The sequence below is a fragment of the Zeugodacus cucurbitae genome, chromosome 2, assembly GCF_028554725.1.
Source record: "Zeugodacus cucurbitae isolate PBARC_wt_2022May chromosome 2, idZeuCucr1.2, whole genome shotgun sequence".
Lineage (NCBI taxonomy): Eukaryota > Metazoa > Arthropoda > Insecta > Diptera > Tephritidae > Zeugodacus > Zeugodacus cucurbitae.
This window is the reverse complement of record NC_071667.1, coordinates 14,753,415-14,775,310: the sequence shown is the minus strand read 5'-3', so window position 1 is coordinate 14,775,310 and position 21,896 is coordinate 14,753,415. Positions and strand designations below refer to the sequence as shown.

Here is a 21,896-nt window from a genome sequence, read left to right as displayed (position 1 = left end):
TGTGAAGAAATTGATTACAGAACACAAAAAGGTTAACGTTCAGACGAGAGTTCCCCTTTTGGAATCGGATTTCCAACGAAACTAAGTTTTAGGAACACATTTTTGTTCTTTTTTGATACAAAAGTTCGATAACACTATAAAACCCCTTATATTTATGATTCGAACCCACTATCAACCAATTGATAGTCACACATATAACTCACTCAGCTACAGTGGTCGACAATTGTTAGACATGAGTCAAAATAAATAATTTCTTCACAGTTTGATTGTCATATCAACAAAAGCAACCTTGACTTTCTTTCCACATTTTTAAACAAACATATAAATGTGTATACCCCTCGCAGTGCAAGAAGTTGTCAATTATGTAGTTCCGGAAGAAATCAGCAGTTCATAAAATATTTTCTTTTATTTATTGCTATGGTTATTATTATTGTTGTAGATTTTCGCTTTCCTGAAATTAAAGTTCAGACAACTTTTCATCACAATTTTTCCTCTTTTGAGGTTTTTTGTGAGTTTTTTCAACTTTTGACAGTACGTGATTTTCGGTTGGTCTCTTGAGTATACTTATATATATACGTAAGTATGTAAGTACGCATATGCATATGCACAACGAGATGTGTGAAAATATCTGACAACACTTTCGTTGTACTACAACAATTTAAAAGTTGTAGAAAGTTGCTGTGCTTTGCGAATTTCAACAAACACATTCAAAATGTAGCATGAAGAGCTCGCGAGTATAGGTGCAATTGTTTATTTTAGCTAACCAACAATTAAATAATAAGTCAGCATTGAATTGCCGAAAATATTATTGTAAGTAAAATTTGTTTTCGTTATTAATAATTGGCTGTCATTGGCATTTGACAGCTACAATTACAACGGCGTGGAGAAGAGTGGTCATAAAAGTGGTTATATGAACATATATTAATTACACAACATATAGTGCACATTTGCCTCTTGAAGAGTATTGGTGAAGTGATAACTCATCAATATTATTTTGATTATTGCAAATTAAGAAATTTTATCTAAATCGAAAATAAATTCTACACAATTTGGAACTCAGTAAAAAAATTCTTTAATATACTGGTTTCGAATATGGTTTTAGGCCTCTCAACAGCATTTTGTTTGTACTTTTGTTCTAAGTAGGACAAGAAAGGTTATTCGAAATACATACAATGTGGTCAGCCAGTTCAGAGTAGAATAAATAATCTGAATAAATAATTGATTACGGTGTGACACTCTTTTTTACTCCATCAATAACTTGTCTTAGTGAACTTTTTAATTTTGCTAAGATATCTCACATATTAACCGATATATGCGGAATAAAGCACACCGTATTTTTGGAAAACCTATAATTAGGTATATGGGAGCTAGGGGAAGTTATGACCCGATTTTAATAATTTTTGGTACAGACACACTATAAGAAGAAACAAATTTCTTCGGAATTACATTAAAATATCTGAGAGATTTAACGATATGTGTGGTGAAAAATTATCCTTAGGTAATGAATTCCTCATGATCGATATCCGGGGCCTTGAAAAGTTATAGTCCGAGTTCAATTCAGTTATAAGGGAAGTTGTTGTGGTTGTGAACCGATTTCAACCATTTTCCACACGTGTCATCAGGGTGTCGAGGAAATATTAAATACCGAATTTCATTGAAATCTGTCGAGTAGTTCCTGAGATATGGTTTTTGACCCATAAGTGGGCGATGCCACGCCCATTTTCCATTTTGTAAAAAAATCTGAGTGCAATTTCTTTCTATTATTTCTTCTGTAAAATTTAGTGTTCTGACGTTTTTCGTTAGTGAGTTTACGCACTTTTAATAATTTTCAACCTTAACTTTGTATGGGAGGAGGGCGTGGTTATTATCCGATTTCAACTATTTTCATGGTGTGTGGTGGGGTATGTAAGGGAAACGACTGTAGAAAGTTTGGTTTAAATAGCTGTATTGGTTTGCGAGATATATACAAAAAACTTATTTGGGGGCTGGGCCACGCCCACTTCGCTAAAAAAATTACATCCAAATATGTTCCTTGCTAGGACGATCCTTTGTACCAAATTTTGTGGCAATGGTCCGATTTTGCCCATTTTCGAAAGCAACACTCTCACGGTTCCAAGGAACATGTGTACCAAGTTTCGTCAAGATATCTCAATTTGTACTCAAGTTATCCGTTGCACGGACGGACGGACAGACAGACATTCGGATTTTGAATCGTTTCGTCATCCTGATCATTTTAATATACTATATATAACCCTATATCTAGTTTTATGACTTATAAACAACCGTTATGTGAACAATACTAGAATACTCTTTTAGCAATTTTTGTTGGGAGAGTACAAAAATAGTCGAAATCGGACTTTACTTTTCTAAGGCTCCGGATATTGAATCAGAGAACAAAAATATGAGTAAATTGTCAATACATCTCAAGGAAACTAAGTTAGCATAATTATGTGATCTGCTGCTAAAAGAGAATTTAATCGTTTTATCGACTCCTCGTATGCCTAATACAAAGATTTTCAACAGTATTTCAGATATTATATATAACATATGTATATATTGTGATTATTTTAATTTTTTTATGTTTTAGTTTATAACGATCTATCTCAATTATGAGCTAATTAAACTGTATTGTAATTCTTATAGTTAATTTCTTTTACTAAATATTTTTGTTATGCCTTCGCTATATTTACATTTTTTATTAAACAAATTGCCTTCAATTAGGCTATTGAGCGTTTAAAGTAGCTTGGAGGTCAGTTACGGAGTAAATTTGTTGACTTTTGTAAAATATTTGTACGCAAATATGTAAAGCCATAATTACGAAAATAAATATATAATATTTTAGCTGTAAGTGTGTGTGTGTAAAACTCAAGCAGGTCACGGGAGACTTGTGTAAAAAAGGTTAAAAATACTCGTAAAGAGCTGAGAAAAACAGTATTGCCGCGTGCCATTAAATTTTTTACGCATCACTGGACAATTAACGGTAATCGAGTAGTTTGCAGCTGCGCATATTCGAAATTTTTTTCTTTTTGGTTTACAAAGCTTTTAAAAAATTACCGAAATATTCCGAAAATTGCTTTGTTAATTCGGGAGTCATTATAAAAAACCATATATGTAAATATGTATATATTCACAATAAATCAATATGCAGTTAGTTGCCAGCTCTTTGACGATAATGGCGTTGCTAATATTTATTGTACAATATTGTAATTTCATGCTGTGTTGCCAGAAATTGATTGGCAACCACTTTCGGAGCCATGCAATACTTTCCTCATGTCGCTTGCACACACCGCTTATTGAGTGCATTGGAAAAAAATAAGTAAATTACAAATAATCAAAACAATAGTCAACAAAGTCAACGCGAGCGATGTGTAAAAGACGAACGCGGAGTTAAAATGGATAAACAAAGGCTGCAACGATCGCAACAGCTACGCATGCGCATGCGCACAAACCAGTTACACACGAAAGTAAAAGTAAAGCGAAGTTAAAAATCATTTTGCTTTTTGTCGCCAATGGATAATTCGAATATGTGAGACGCATAGACATACATATGTACGTACCATTGATATGTTGACACGAATGTATTGCGTATAAATTTTAACGTACTGCTCCCTACCTACACCCACACATATGCGAGTTAGTGCGTCGGAACCCTTGAATATATATGTATATGTTTACAAATGAATTTGAGTAATTTAAGGTTGGGCTAAGCTTTGCTCTTGATTATACCAATATATTGAATTTTTGTGCAGACCTTTTTCATAAAAAAAACATACACCTGGATACTTTATGTACAACATTAATTATTTTTATACCATCGCAACAAAAGTATTATAGTTTTGCTCACATAACATTTGTAAGTCATAAAACTAAACGAGTTAGATATAGGGATATATATTATATATCAAAATTATCGGGATGATGAGACGATTTGAAATCCGACTGTCCCTCTGTCCGTACAACGGATAAATAGAGTAAAAATTAAGATATCTTGCTACACATGTTCCTTGGGACTGTATTAGTTATTGAAATTGAGCGAAATCGGACCATTGCCACGTCCACAAAATGGCGAAACCAGAAAACCTATAAAGTGTCGTAACGAAGCCATAATACAAGTAAAATTTGGTATAATCGCACTAGAAAGAAACTATATAAACCAAACTTTCTGCAGTCGTTTTCCTTACGGACCCGATTACATACGATTAAAATAGATATCTCGAAATCGTATATCTTGTTCCATCGGTTATCCCATATCTGCTTCCAGTTGACACATTTCCGTTCCGGTAACATTACCACGACCTCATATCCGGTTAAATCATTTCCGGTTCCGGTAACATCATATGCGGTGACCATACATGTGACCACCTTATATCCGGTCCCCGGTTGCCTCATTTCTGGTTCCGGTAACATCATTTTCGGTTCCGCTTGCCCCATTTCCGGTTAATCCATATCCGGTTGCGGTTGCCTCATTTCCTGTTCCGGTAACATCGTTTCTAGATTTTTAGAATTTTCATAACTTAACATTAGCGTATTAAATTTAAAGTAAATTTCTTTAAAACTAACAGCTGTTTTTTTAAGAAATGTTCCGTTACACCCGAATTTTTCACTTTTTCATAATATTAAATTTGTTTTTAAGTAAATTTTTTTGAACCATTATTACAGAATTTTTTTTATAATCTCACAACGAAGTTGCTAAGATATCTGTATGTCCGTCCGTCCGTCTGTACGATTGATATAACCCATTGATATAAAATGGAAAATGGATGTGGCGTCGCCCACTTATGGGTCAAAAACCATATCTCGAAAAATACTCGACCGATTTCAATGAAATTCGGTACATAATACTTTCTAGACACCCTGATGACACGTGTGGAAAATGAGCGAAATCGGTTCACAATCGCGACTACTTTCCATATAGTTCAATTTGGAATTCCATCTGAATCCTTCACTTTATAATATATACATAAGGAACCGATGAAGATAGCGGAATAAAACTTTACACACATGCTGTATATCATCTGTGGCTTTACTTGTCGAAATCGGACCTTAACTTTTCAAGGCCCCATGAAGTACTCAGTGCCTAAGGGTCATTTTTCACCGAAAATATCGGTAAACCTCTCAGATAATTTAATGTAATTCAGAGAAATTCGTTTTCTTCTAATAGTGTGTGTCTGTTCAAAAAATTATTAAAATCGGGTCATAACTTCCGCTAGCTCCCATATACCTAATTATAGGTTTTTCAAAAATACGGTGGGCTTTATTCCGCATATATTGGTTAATATGTAAGATGTCTTAGCAAAATTAAGTATAGTGTTGGTGGCGAAAATAAGTGATATCGGTTCAGGAATTACCCCAGCCTTCATATACTATATATTATGGTTTTCGTTATTCTATTGAACGAATATATGGGAAAAATTGTGTGTTATATAAATAAAACTATATCAATAAATTGCGAGAGTATAAAATGTTCGGTTGTAGCCGAACTTAGCCTTTTCTTACTTGTTTGATCTGTCATAGCCGAGCTCTGCACCTAAAAGCACCCGGAAAACGGTCAGCCACGCTATTAATTCCGTCATAATATTAATATTTTATATATATAAGCATCTAATAAAGTAATAAGACATTCAAATAAATATGCTACAGAAGCAAATAACGTGTTTTAGGCAAGTAAATATAAGTGTTGCAGTTAATTCTGTGTAAACAAATAAAAAGCCGTCTGCAAAATGTATGTGTGGGAACCAAAATTACTTCCAAGCACTATTAATAGCAAAAGTAAAAAATATTTTAATATTAGTCACTCATTTCAATGCTTCACTTACCTGGCATATCCGGAAATCTTTGTTTTATTGTTTGAGAAATTCAACCTTAACCGGTTAAACGAATTCTTATCTTCATTTAAAATTTTGGGTTATTCATATTTTTGCTTTTTTTGTTGCGCAAAATATGTGCTTTCAATTTTTATTTTGTTTTGTTTATATATATATATATATATATATATATATATTCCTATGATATCATAATAAAATTATATTGTATTCAAATTCTAAATAAGAAATTTGATGCTTTTTACGTTTTGTTTTCTATAAAAATGAAAGTACATTGGTGGTTATTTTAGACCGCATATTATTTCGTCAACAATTCTTAAATATTTTTTTTTAATATTATTAAATTTTTTATTGTATTATATTTATTAAATTATTATTATTAAATATGTATATATCAAAATATCAATGAGAAATATTTATTTATAATATATTTTATATAAAGCAAACCGGATTTATTATTTGGGATGGAGCTTGTTGAACTAGATCTGATGTTGAAGAATTTTTCATCAAGCATTTGAAAGTTACTTTAACGTAGTGAGGCGATTAAGTATAGATCTACTTGTGCTCTAAGAATCTACGATAGCAGATCTATTACTGTTAGCTCCAAAATATTTTTTTTATAAATTTAATGAATGCTTACTGAGATATGATTAACTTGATCCATATGTGCTGCACCTCTTTGGCATTTGAAAATGTGTCGCTTGGGTGTGATGAAGTAATTGCATGGAATTGGACTTGAACAAATATATATAGGTAGATTATTAAAGAAAAACATAAGGTGAATAGTTCGTCACTAAATCACTTCAATCAACTTAAGTTAGAGAAAATACTTTCATTATTTAACTAAAGCGAACATTTTCTGCAATTGTAAGGTCTAAATTTCACCTTTTTTCTCAGCAAATAACTTAATTGATAAATGATTCAAATGCAACTCATATACAAACACTCGTATGTGCCATCAACCATAACAGAGAAATCTTTAATATGTCGAGTATGGAGTAAAAATTGTAAATTCTATGCAAATTACAGATTATTACCAAGTATTTACCTAACCACCAGAGCATACACCCACACACCCACACATACACATTTGCAAGGGTACAAATTAACCATACGTACAAGTGACTGCTTACGAATAGAGTGTAGAACAGAACGATTTTTGCTGGCTGCATCACAAAAGAGTTCGCATAAGGCACCGCGGTTGGAAGTGAAGCATAGAAAAATGCTAAAAAATTATGCAAAATGTTAATAGGCAGCGTTACAGTCATTCGCCATAGTTCGAGCCGCCATAAGGCATCTTCACAGCACTGCCAGTTGCATGCCACAGCGCTGCAATTGTATGCAGAATTCTTCGTCTTTGTATTGTAAAGTTTTTGAACGGCTGATGATGGTGGTGTAGGTGGGGTGTTCTTGTGCATATTTTGAGATTATTTTTCAGCGCTTCACTGACTATTGTATACTCGTATATAAGTATAATGAAACCTATTATATGTATGCTTTAAGGAATATACCTGTATATACATATATAAGTAAGGAAGTATATAAGTATATTCTATACAATTTCAACTCACCAATATTCCATATGAATAAAAGCCTTCTTCGGTCTGAGAGTTGAGTAATTTTGTTACCATTATGTTTATTTTTTTTTTTTTAATTCTAAACCCCGACGAATAATGTGCTCTTGAAAGGATCGAAATACAATTTTTATATTTATACCGACTATTTGTGAGTTTGCTTAAGGGGCTATACCAGTGTGACACTTTCGAAAAATATATTTTTTTAAATTTGCTTATTCCATAGTTTATACTTCCAAAAATATTCTGCGAAATTGGCAAGGTCGTATTGTGAATAGTTTTTGCTGCTCGCGGGTATATATCTCTAAAGTTTAAACTTTAAACACGTTTTTCTCGAAACGACATTTTTCAAAATTGTTGAAATCATAACTCAACGAAGAATTGACCGATCGACTATACATGGACCTACGATATTTAATAATCTTTTGGAATTATTTTGCTTCAGCTACTCATTCGGCCGGAATCATGTCAGCAATTGGGGAACTTTTTTTATGGCACCTTCGAAGACTGCACATAACTCTGTTATTTTTCAATATTTTTGTAAAGAAAACAATCTTAAAATATAGCTAAAAATATACCTTATAATGTCCGAAAAACTTTGAAACAATCGATCGAGTACTTTCTTTACAAAATATTCACGAAAATCACTAAATTTTTCATGGGTTACACTGGTTTAGCACCATAAGAAAACTATTAAGCTTCCGATGTAACTTCGGCAATCATGACTGCCTAGATATTTGTGCTTGATGAAGTATAAAAAAAAATATTATTTCTGCAAAAATCAGTCCAGATTTTATATCAACTAAAAGCTTTCATACGGTTCAATAACCAGAAATGCCTAAATTGTTTCTGATGAATCATACTGTTTAGATGAATAACTTCCCAAAGTGAGCAGTGTAAGCTCCACAGACAACATTTCCTATGATTAAATTTGTGGACATATTAAACGATAATATTGGGAATTGTAGGTGTGTATATATTAGCATCATACTAGGGAGATAGTCAAAAAAATTAATAAAATTAAAACACAAAATGTTTTAGTGTATTTTTTAAGTCATAGATTTCAAAGCAATCGCATCCATTACATACAACCGCTTATATAATTTTTTCGCAAACAAGTAATAACAACAAATGTGCACACTCGCGCACTAATTAATTGCCATTATATTTTGCACTAATAATAACGAAAATTAATTATGTGTGTCGTGCCGTTAACTTGCAATACAATTAACAAAAAAATTGGTTTAACTAACGAAAAACAATTAAAAACCGATCTTCATACAACACACATGGAGGCAAACGAAAGATTTAAGCACGAAACTCGGCGCTTGCATCGTTCAGTTCATTCATCAAACGCAACGGTAAAGTTATGCGGATTTCGCAATTATTTCACGCGAAAATTGCTTGTCATTGAAACCAAATGGATATGCGATAATGCAGCGATTTTTTACATGCATATGTGTGTGTATATGTATGTGAGTGTAGTATATATGGTTGTGTAGTTGAATAGCCAGACAAAGCGTGGAGATGAACGCTTCATTTGGCAACAACGCCAGCAGCAGCAACATTTGCTTTTACTTATAACACATGCTTGTTATTGCTATTGTTGTTATTTCTTTGTTGTTATGTCGACTGCCCCCCACTCTAATCACGAGCGATGCGTGAACGTTCACCGCTTCTATATACATATTGCATACATTTCATTTGTATTTCAGACGAAAGAGAATGCAAGTGATTGTTGTTAGCGGCGCTCGCCATTAAGCCGTGCTGAACTCTGCAAGTATGTAGATCACCAATTCGCGCTCTTTTGTTAATTTTATATGAATTAAAGTTACACTGCTTACTAAGTGCCAACGGAATATTTGCTCAGCTGCTGTTGGTGAACATTGTAGAGTTGCGCTTGAACTCAACAACATTTGAAGTTATTCACCACTTGAGTTGAGTTGAGTGTGCGAGCGTGTGAGAGAGCAATGAGCGCCAATGTATGCGTAAGCCGCTCACCTGATCGTTAGTTAGTCATTTTATCGCGTGCATAGTCTTTAGTTATTTTTTATAGCTACTCTTTTGTATTGTAATATACCAATATAAATATGTATGCATTTGATATAAAAAGAAAAAAATAAATAAATAATATCACTGCAACTTGGCGATTATCATTGAGCATCGAAAATAATGCATTCAAGTGTGTATGGTGTAAACGCTGTGTGTTGTACGTGACTGAAAAGCAAAGACAACTAAAATAAAAAAAAAATGTTTTTGTAATTTTATTAGTTTTTGTTTGTTTTTTACTTTGCATGACCGTAAAAATCTCAGTTATTTGTTATTTACTCCTACAAGTGCTGGGTGTGAAACTCACCACACCCCGATTTCAACCACAGCCAATAAGTCAAACACCAGTATTAACTGCAGCAATAGTGTAAGACAAAACAATACCAACAACAAGGTTGAAAAGAATTTATGTATGTATGTGTGTGTGTTTGTATGTATGTATGCGCATAACTTTATGAATCTCAACTCATCTGTTGAAGGCTGCCCGGCCAACTCTTTAAGCTGCTCGATTTTACTATTTCATGTTTTTAGCTTCATATACATACTTATGTATACTTGGCTGACTAACTGGTTTTACCAATGTTGGGGCCTAACGTCTTGGCTTATGCCGTAGCAATATCAGTTTGAGTTCGTGTTTTGGTTGGAACGGGTGAATACGCCCAGCGCAACGGATCGAGTGACCGGTAAATGAACAAACTGAATTGGTGTATATTTCTATGGAGTGCCGGTGTTGGATTGAGTGCTTGCAAATTTGCTATTATTTCAGATAGAGATTGTGTCAAATGTGCTGTGGAAAATTTAAAACTAATTTAGGAAAATATATATAAATGAAATATAGAAAAAAATTAAGAAATAAATAAAATATTATAGAAAAATTCAAAAAACATAATTAAGTGCATTTGTGGGACTTTTAAACACATCTTTTAAAAGAAAAAAATATTAAATGCTGGAAAAAATAATATAATAATATAATATATAATGTGCAACCGCGCTCCTAAAATATTATATAAAACACAATTTTGTGTTGAGTATATATTAATATATATATTTTTAATAAACTTTAAAAAATAATCAATAATAATTTTGTGTTGCATACTGTTCCGTGTCACTATATTTTTTATATTTTTTTCTGCCATTCGCAAAATTATTCCAATGATTTGAATTTGAAATACACACAAAATACCATAATTCCATCTGAAGTGCCAACAACAGCAATACAATACACGCTGTACTCATATGTATAGAAAACCTAAACCTAAACCAAAAACAGCCAGCAAACTAATCAACCACAACCCATACTGACAAACTTTCATTGCCTTAAACGAGTTGTGGCCAAACAAGTTCTTGAACGCGCTTGTCTGCATGCCTGCTCTGCTCGGCTATGCTATGTTCTGCATGTGCCAGACTACAGGTTACCACTGCCAACTCATTTACATGGCGGGTATTTGTTATGCACCAATAACAACAACTGCGATGACAATAGCTGAAGTAACAAACACCAAATTTTACTTTTGAGTGCAGATGAAATTATGAGCAATGCCGAAAAGAAAATTAGTTAAATTAAAAATTTCATACAAAAAATGAAAAAATCTTGAATTTCAGTACATTTAAAAACTGTTTGAAATTAAATGTGTAAAAAATGTTTTTTTCCTTTTTGTTGTGATTAAAAAAGCAATTAATATAAAAAGTGACGTCATAAAGCAGAACGTGTCACATAATTTGATAGCAAGACTATATCAACACGTGTTCATATTTATTTTTAATTTTGCGGTTTTATTTCGTTATTTCGTGGAACATACTCTCTTCCTTATCTATATACGATATAAAACATATTTTGCCTAAGCGAATGTAAACAAAACATAAATATATACATATAATGCATTATAATGATCATATCATTAGTCTCAGAAAAAATTTGAAGTTGACATGAAACTCATATAAAAAAATGTTTTTGAGATTGATATATATATATATGTGTTATATTGTATTGTTATTTGAAATCAGATCACTGTTCTAACTATTAACTAAAAGCTTTTAAACATTTTGTTTACATTAATTTTTTCCTTAGTCTATTGTAATTTCCATTCCAGATATTAATAAAAAAATTAAAAAAGCACAACTTTTCGAAACAAGGAAAGTATTTCTGTGAAGCTTTCGAAAGCTTTACTTTCCGAAAAACAAAATGCTCTTCAAAATGTAATGAAACCATAAAGTTTTTGAGAAAATTATATTCAAAATCGCTCTGACAGCTTTGGTTTAGTGAAAGCTTCGCAAAACAGACCATAAGCTTTGTTATTAATTTAAAACCATTTACGAAACTGCAAAAATATTGTGGCATATAATCAAATGACGGTAGAAATGGTAAAGTTAAATTGCAATACTAAGATTTTCAAGTACTTTGGTCTAGCATGTTTTATTCAATTACGATTTTTATAAGCTGAATAAAGAGTGAAAGCTTTATAAAAGCTTTAAGCTAGATATCAAATAATAAATGCAATAAAGTTACTGAGATTATAAAATTAAGGATAATTGTTATTTAGAAACGCCAGATTTTTTTATACCATGAGTCATGATACTTTTGTCAGAGTATGTAATTTTTACCTCATAGGTCAGAATATGCAAAAATTTACTCCGTAAAGATATTTCTTTCCCTGGAACGAATTCCTAGCGAGCGAATGGTTAACACACCTTGTATCAAATATTTGGAATGTCATAAAGCTTAACAAAATATATTTTGAGCAATTTCCATGAATTAAAAAATTAAATTATTTGAGCAAAATTCTTCTAAAAACATTTTTAATATTATAGCGAGCTTCATTTATATATGTTTCAATATATTAAGATATTTATTTATTTTTTAATTTGTACTACAAATTTACATAAAATAAATTTTTAATTTAATTAAATTTGTTTTTTGTCAATATATAGAATAACATATCGATAATTATGGAAGGAAAAATTGTGAAAATAGTTAATAATATAATAAAATATAATAATAGCAAATCCAAATTGCAGAAGAAAACAGAAACAGCTTAACCAGCTGCTGCTAATACTGGCAACGGAATTCAGAATGCAAAAGTATTTGCAACTCCTCTATTTCCTTTGTGCTAGCAAAAGACCGGTTTTAACTTAGAATTGCAGTTGAGTTTTTCTTCTTAGAGGTTGTTCTTGCAGTTCTACGACATTTTGGCAACATACACTGACAAAATTTGTTAGTCGAAACCATTTATTTTCCTTTTGATTTTTCCTTGATTTTTTTATGAAATACTAGCAGACCCGGCCACACGTTTTTGTGGCTAAGGTATACATTAAATTAGTAAATCTTTCAATGCAGAGAAAAAATTCTTACGCATAAAGACGAAATAGCCGATAAATTTTAAAATGATTGATAGACATTATTGTAGATCTGTGTTAACGCGTAAATCATCATAATTTGTAAAACTTTGATTTTTTTATTCGTATATTGGAGAAAGTAACAAATGACCAAATTTCATAGTTGGCTTTATCTTGGCTTTGGTGACGATATTGATTACCTTCTTCACAGCCAGTCTTGTTCTCTTGCAAAGTTTAATGTTGTTTTATGTTACGCAGTATGATGACAACTCACACTACTTTTAATTGCAAGTGAGTAGGGATAGTCCAGCAATTTAAAATAGTTTGTGGGATAATTTAATACGTCATCCCGGTTTGTAGCTGTGTCAACTCTCCTTGAACGAAATTCTAAATTGACGAAATATAGGTCATTCAATCAGCCATTTATGTTTATTATATTATGGTTTCATGTCAGGAAAAACACGATAAAGCTCCTCTTTCGAGGCCATGAAGTGACAGAAACCCGTTAAAAATGTTATTAATCCATCGAGGTGTCAACTGTGTCGCTACCATTTTCAACTATTTCTACAATCGCAGTATGATATTGTTGGAAAAACACTCATATGTTAGTTGTTAATTGGCGATTCTTTATTTGTCGCCACAAATGAGATGATTTTAGGAATGTAATTAGTTCGTCAGCAACAGTTGATCCAGGAATAGTCTGGCGAAAATCACCTGCCAACAGAATCATGGCTTCACCAAAAATATTTTCGTTGTCGCGTAAATCTTTTAAAGTCCTGTGCAGTACCTCCAGCGACTTGAATATCTGGAAAATCTTTTTTATAGCTCTTTTTGCAATGTAGGAGTAATTTCAAGGCCGAATTGCCGTTTGGCTGCCTACTAACAGGTGCCAAGTTACCCCTATTCCCATTATAACTGGGCGTTGAAAATGAGTGAAATCGGTTCTGGAATTACCTCAACCCTCATGTACTAATTTATCAAGTTTTGCTGATTTTCGTTATTCTATTTGACTTTATTTCAAATTGCGTGTAATAAAATTACATCAATAAATTGCGAGAGTATAAAATGTTCAGTTGCCTTTCCCTACTTGTTACAAATTGTTTTGGGCTATCGACACAGCCTTATACAATTGAACAATGATAAAAATATTTTAACAAAGCAACAATGACAACTTTCAAAATATTATTATTTTTTGTTTTTTTTTTTTTTATAATTTTGTTGTCAATTCAAATTAAATCATCTTCTTGTTGTCTTCCTCACAATTTTTCGATACATACTTACTTTCTAATCCTTCCCTGGTCTTCCATAAATATTTCATAACTAAAATTAGCCAGATCGGTTTGGCCCTTCTCGACTTTTTTTCGAGACTAACGACACAAATTGTTTGTATGGGTGATTAGAAAATTGTGGATTTAAGACTTTTTCAGGCAATTTTTCTAATTTTTTTTCTCCGTAAGAACCATCCCGATACCTCTAAAAACATTCTAAACAAAGAATTTGCGAAATCGGTTCAGTGGTTCTCGAGTTATGCGCTTAGCAACACATTTTCCGATTCATTTTTATATTATAGATTTGTGGAGATAGGTATCTAATTTCCATACTCTCTACAATTGGTTATGTCCATTTATTGTTTTCAACTATTTGGTTTTTGTAATTATACTTATAGCATATCAACCTCATTTTAGTTAAGTACTATTTAACGGCGTTTGGCATAGTTTCAGTTAAGCTATTATTGTTGTTGTTCATTTAATACATAACTGTATGGTAATCTGAGTAACACAATATAGCGCATTAAAATCTTACTAATAGGTTGATTGCTAATAGTTTTAATTAAGTAAATGAAGTGGTAAAGTGTGAAAGGACAACTGGCATGCCGGAGAACAACTAGGCTAATGGCAGAACAAAAGACTTAAGCGAGCAACTCGAGATTACATTTGTGTTTATTAAATATTGATTTAAAAATTGAAATGAAATAAATAAACTAATGTAAACAAGCTTAATAATTTAAATAATATTGTGTAAATATTAAAAATAAAAAATAAAAATTTAATTATATAGATTTATCTATATTTCCAGTTAATTTGATTGACAAAAATGTGATTGTGAAATTCAAAACCAGATTTCCCTTCTGTAAAAATTGTGTCAAAACGATAGCCGCAAAAAAGTTAAATTACAGTGACCTTAATTGGGTGCGCTGAATAAAAAATTATAATAAAATAACGCTCCTACTCAGTGAGCAATCTAAAACACGAAGTGATAAAATCAACGCTCCCAGCAAATCGCCGAAGTTCACAATTGGTGATTAAATAAGCGCCAAAAAATCGTAAAACCGTCAAAAGCGCATTCGCGCACCTGAAACTGGCACCTTGTTGAGGTGCAAAACGAACAATAACGACAAAAAACAGCGCAATAAAATCGTAAAAAATACAGTGCTGACGAAACAGGGAAGTGCAATTGAAAAGATTACAGCGAATGTAATAAGTAAACGTAAAAAAACAACAACAACAACTTATTCATATTAAATTAGCGCACACAGAGTTTTAGCAAAATAAAACAAATACAAAAACAAAAGCAAAATAGATTGCATTTAACACACACATACACACAAGCGCACATTTAAAAATTCCGCAAAATTCCGCAATGTATGCGCTTTACGGTAAACGAAGAAAAAACGCCAACAAAATGCCAACAGCAACAATAACAACAACAACCGCACAACATTTGCATCTATTGCTCTTCAGCGCATTTTGTGCATTACTTTTGTTTGTCGCACCAGCGGCCAATGCTCAGGAATTGCCAAGTAATGCTGCAGATGTACTTGTAGCTGCCACAACTGTGCCGAGTAATGAGGCTGCAATTGTAACAACAATGCACGAAGAGGCCGCCACCACAACACTGCCGGTAATCGCTGTGGCAGCGGAGTTGGAGCCTGGCGTGAATGCAACGTCTTTACACGGCGTCGACACAACTGACATTAAGACGTCTACAGATGCCATGGTGCCGTCTACTGACGCTGTGTTGAGTGACGTGAGTTCAACGACTGCTGCCTCATCTACTCCTGCTGTTGCAACAGCAACAACTACCACATCAACAGCATCATTACACGATGATGCACAATTGTTGACTACAACGGAGGCCGCAGCGGCGATGACGTCAGCTGTTGCAGCAACAGAAGTGGCTGCGCAAGAGGAGAGCACTAATGCGTTGCACACATTGCATGTTGTTGGTAAGTTCTTCATGTAAATTAGAATAATAACACATGTATTTTGTGGTTTCTAGAGAAATATTTCTTAGAAAAATTTGATTCGTGCGGCATTTTGGTTGAATGAAGAAATTATCTTATTTTTCTCATACTAGAATACTAAGGTGCAGACTGCACTTGATGCCTGGAGTGAATATTATTATCATCTGCAGCATTTTTGAAGTGATTTATGTGATTTATATTTGCGTTTAGGCCAAATTTATAACTCATATTTACTGCTTTTATCTAAATATCTGCGGTGCAAAGCAGAAGCGTTGACAATATGAACTTCTGAAACACCCTTATATATTCTAAAGTAATCGTGGTAAATTCTGAGAATTTTGTCATGAAGCTCCCATAAAATATAACTCTATCCTAAACTTATAAGACTGATCGCTTTGATCCAACATAAGACATTTTGTGCCTAGTTTCTAAAGATCGACTATTGTGACGTCATTGACTGTTCTTTACATAGCTTAATCTTCTTGAAAACCTAGGAATTCTCTCCATCGTATTTGTGGTATATGTTAGATACCTTACTATGTCTAGAATGGACCTAAAGCAACTTTAAAAGTCCCATCAATCGTTTAAATTGATTCTCTATGATTCTATATTGACAGAATATTAAAAAAAAAATTTACATAATATGAAAAATGTTCTTTAATCGATGAAATCTCAACATTGTATCGATATTTCTACTTCGAATCATATTATGCTACAATTATATTAAATCATAGTCAAGAAAAAAACTATCAATCGCCCGCTTCCTCTGTTAAAAATGCTTTCATGGCTTAAGTGCTTTGAAATTAGAACACGCAGCATTGAGCGGATGCACTCTCGTACAACAGTACTCAAATAGATACGCTATTGATATTTACGTATGCACATAGAGGCGGCTTTATTTGCGATGATTTGAGTAGGAGCAGCATGGAAAAAAAGATAGAAACAATAATGAAGCCATCTTCATATACTCGTATATGTATGTAGGCTCGTTCCAAACACTATGGCGCACGTAGTTTGAATAGAATTGTTTAATAATCTTGATCTTTAAAACACATAATGATGAGTTGATGAATGTGCTTTGACCTATTGCAAGAGGCCGACCGCAACCTTCTAGCTTGATTGATTCTTCATGTTTACAAATTAAACTTGTATCGGAAATTTGTGGTAAAATTTGATTGACTTTAATTGTTATTGAAGAATTCGGCGTGTTGGCGTGTTAATTATGAGTGGCTTAAGCGCATTGCTCTTTGGCGTGGAGTTGAAGGTTGAATTAGCTGGAAATTTCAGACAACATCAAGGTGTCTTTAATAAATATTTTTTTCAAATATTTTATTATTGATTATTATTATAACTGTTTCATCTCACAGTTTAATTAATGCTCAATTTCCTTAGTTTTTGTAACAGAAAAGTTCAACCGACGTATGCTGAAACACCGCTCTCCATTATATATCATTTGCCGACTTATTAACCCAGCATGCAATCTCACATATGCATTCATTTACTTTCAAAAATTTTACTCCAGCTCAAATTAAGAATATCTCGAGATTATTTTTTACCATCTCTAAAACATTACATTCTCACTCTCACATTAGTCGGAGCAGCTTTTACTCCACACGCCATCGAGTGTTGGCTGAGTGAATGGTGTTTTTCCTTCCTCAATTCCCACCGCCAAGCCATTAAAGCTATGAGTATCTTGCACAGAAGAACAACAAAAATATGTTGTACTAACAACCATTTAATTACTTTAGTCTCTCGGCATGGAGGTCAACTACTAGTGGGTAATTATGGTTATAACTTAACTTTTACACCGACTAAGTTTCTTGACTTGAATTTGTAGTTTAGTACGGAGTTCACTTTTGTGAACCGTGTAGATATTGTTATACTTTTAGTTAAACTAATTGACCATTTGCTTCATTTAATGGCTGGAAAATTTGCACATGTAATTTTGTTTAAATCATTTTATTAGTTAATATTCTGAATAAGCTTTAAGTTTTGAACGCAACGGTTCTCTGTTTCGGTTTATTTGATCATAACAAATATGAATACACAGGTAAATAATTTTGAAAAAGAGAGTACAAAGTCAAAACTAAGCAAAATTAAGTTTTCTCAGTGTCTTATCAATTTTATGTATGTGTAATGTAAAAAGTACTCACAAAAGCTCTGAGGCTATTTTCTTTCAACTAGTTTGATCCTCTGTTTGTAGAATGTATCAAGACAATATCTTTAAATAAAAGTTAGAGAAAATTTGTAATCCGGAGAAAATATATGCCATGAAAAGCTCTCCAAAACGCTCTTCAACGTAACTCGTTTTAAATTAGTACGATTTCTTGTTTATAGAATAGTCACTAAAACTAGATGTCTTTCCCCTACAAAGCGTTTAGCTCTGATTGCATGTATGATATAAAAAAAGCTAAAAGCTCATAAGCTTTAAGTTCGTAAAAGCTCTGAGCTTGTCAGGAAAGCTCCGAGTGTATTTAGAAAATAAAAAGTGAATAGTTTTAGAACACGTTTAGAGGAAACATCAAGCTAGATCCAAAAAAGGTTCAACATTTCTTGCTACACATTACACTGAGCTTATGCAGAAAGACACGAAAAAATTACATTTCAGTAATTTTGCTATTAAATTATGTTATTTTACAAAAGTAATAATATGGCTTTACATAATGTTTCAAGTCTCGAAATTTCAAATGTTGAAGTCCCGAAAATTTAAAAACAAATTGTAATTTCCAAATTTATAGTAGTTTTTGTTGATCCAGTTCCAAACAAAGGTTCTTGCGGTGACAATCATAAGTCCTTGTAGTTTCATCTAAAATCAATCGGATAAGAAAAATTTAATCCTTAAACTTCGATCCGGCACAGGATAATTATGTATTCTAAATGCCGCAGAAATTTTATTAAAATCTACTGAGAGGTTTTCAAGTTACAATTGTCACCAGCGCTCTTTGTTATTTGTCGAATAACTCGAAAAGTAATTATCGGATCAACTTAAAATTTCCAGAGAAAATTTTAAAGATATTACACTTAACGAAAATGCAAAAAGAATTGATTTTTTTTTAACCCTGACTACCCCTAGCCCCTTAAGACCATTATTCAACCTATGTTTATCATATGTGTTAACAAAGAAGTCTGACTATTCAAATCGTTTAAATAATAACTTCTTTGACATAACCTCAATGCTCTTTAATTGATTATCTTGGATTGGTCTAAGAATATGGCTTGTAGTCAATACACAGGAATTACTTCCTCATTAATTGTGTTTGTGCTATAAGCTATGTTTATTATGAGAGCTAGCACAGGTCAGCCAATACAAGCGCTAAATAGAGGTACAATTTCATATCTCGCCAATAATTTCACGTTTGATAATTTTAGTAATCATTTACATTGCTGCTGGAAAATAACATCAGAAAATCATATGAATTGATATATATATAATATGCATACACACATATAAATTCCAGTGACCAGCGTTTAAACTAATTTCCACTTAAACACTACCTTATGACTCTCTGCCAGCGTTTTTTCGCTTTCACAATACTCAGACATACCAACAACAAAGTTATAACTCATTTCTGGTGGTGTCTGTAGTGTTCGATTAATAATGTAGATATTTTTGAATAAATATTGTATAGTCGTATGCACATGTAATTCTATAGACAACCGTGTCTTCACTAGTCACTGTTGTCTTTCTGTATTCGTTTTTCATATAAATATTTATTGGCCGCTTAAACTGCATAACCTACCGACTTCACCTTCTACACGTATACATCTCTAAATTTTTATGCAAATCATATTAAATTAATTTCAAATGCAAATTGTAACATAAATAAATAGCATAGCTGCCAACACTAAAACGCTCGTGCTTTGTTGTGCTTTGACAGTTATTTGTAGTATGTGCCACTTTTCACTTCTTCAGGATACTTTTCAATGATTTTATGCAATCAATCGGAAATTGGCGTAAAATGCCAAGATGTTTATTTTGAATATATAAAACACACATATTTATATACTCGGTTACATTCGGTTATAATTAAATATTTAGTAGAAAAACACAATGTTGATCTAACAAAAATTAAATGTTTGATAAAAGTATGTTTCTTGAGGCAAATACATACCTTCTTTTAAAGGATACAAATTTATAAATTCCAATATGCCGAATCTCTCTATATTTTTCTGTCATTTATATGGGAAAGTTTGTCGTATTTCACCAAAAGAGCGTTCTGAAATGTTTTGATGGTTTAGCTATAGTGTTGTTTACATTGGGTTTCAATCTTTTTTAGTACACATAAACCCAAAGATTGACTTGAATCTTTGTTAATACATGAAGGTATATCGACACAAATTTAACTATTGTATCGTAAAACAAATAAATTCAAATTAACATAATTTAATTACCTAACCTCTGAGCAAAATCTATCATATTTTAGGATTATACAACTATTGACAATTTGTGGTCTCCTTTTATATATAATTATAATTAAGTTTTATGCGATAGCTCCAAATCGATTTTTAACAACTCTTTGGCGGTGTGTTTATGTTTTTCTAGATAAAAAAAACTTATGTAACAAGTAAGCGTGGCATTAATCACAAGACTTGAGCACAAGGTGCAAAATGACAATGTTGAAACAACTTTGTATGGAAATTAATATTTTTCAAATCATTATTCATGCGCACTACATTGTTTGAGTTAAGAACTAGTTTTGCCACAATAAAGATAAAAGCTTTAATTATAAAAAAACTTGTCTGCAAAGTTCAAAGTTTCGCATATGCTTGTATATACATATATATATAGTATATATGTTGTATATGAAGAGTGAATGGCTAGTAATAAAATTTATACTTGTCCACTTTTATTTTTTATTTTTTTAACGCATTCATATACAAATATTTTAAGGCAATGGCAAGTACAAAAGGCAACTGCGTGTGTGTGTGAACTACTTTTTGTGAGAGACCTTGATTTAGTTTTTGGCCTTTGCAGTTTTAATATTTTTGCTTTCATTTTTGTGCGAGTATAATTTTGCTTTTTATTTTTATAGTTTTTATATTTGAAAACATATCTCATACATAAGAATGACTTACTTGTTGCAATTATAAATATTTTAATGGTCATAGCTCTAGATAACGCCTCACAATCACTAACATTTATTTGACAATTACCGCTTTTAAAGCACTCACTGTTCATTTGTGTATGAATAGTTATGTGCATTAGAAATTCACTAGCTCTAACTAATTAATACGTGATAAAGTCGTTAAGATATTATTTGTCTTGATAGCTGTGAAGAGCACAAACGAAAAAGCGAAAGTTTTAAAATTTTTAGTACTTAAACCATTAACCTTTGTATAAGTCTTGCCTATAATTGCGCTAGAAAGTCTGTACATTTATATTTTCAATTACGTGCCCTTCAATTAGCGATTTCGACAAGAGTTAGAGGCTATAAATTTATAGAAATATCTGTTCTGACTGAAATACCTTTGTATTTAAGGTTCACATACCTATATATAATTTAGCTAAAATACAAAAAATCGCTTCAACAGCAAAAATAATACATTAATAATAACACGATTGATATTACAATTAAAGTATACACCACTCAGATGATTTAGATTTGAAATTGATACTTCAGCACAGATTGTTTCCCTCATGACTTCTGGAGGCTCTTCCATTTTGATAATTTCGCCGTGGTTCTAAACACCTAAATTTATACAGTAGTTTTTCAAAATAAGGAATATTCGTTTTAACGAAAACCGCTTATAACGAACAACCAAATTTGTTACATTGGGTACCTTAAATAACGAACATCGGGGATTCGTAAATACTCGGTTTAACGAACAACATGAAGAAAGACGAAAAATTCAAATAACAGAATTTAAAATAAA

General features: G+C 32.2%; 1 protein-coding gene across 3 annotated transcripts in view; it reads left to right on the top strand.

Moving 5' to 3' along the window:
• Positions 1-10,002: 10,002 nt before the first annotated feature.
• The window catches only part of LOC105218634 (putative epidermal cell surface receptor), a 45,160-nt gene continuing 33,266 nt past the window's right edge, over positions 10,003-21,896 (top strand). For 2 of the 3 annotated variants that reach the window (XM_011194345.3, XM_029044457.2), the window contains exons 1-2: positions 10,003-10,128; positions 14,855-16,004. In XM_011194345.3, the coding sequence (XP_011192647.3) occupies positions 15,419-16,004 (586 nt within the window). In that variant the 5' untranslated portion in view covers positions 10,003-10,128; positions 14,855-15,418. Of the gene's footprint in view, positions 10,129-14,836; positions 16,005-21,896 lie in introns of all 3 variants that reach the window. The other variant, XM_029044458.2, reaches the window with a different exon arrangement.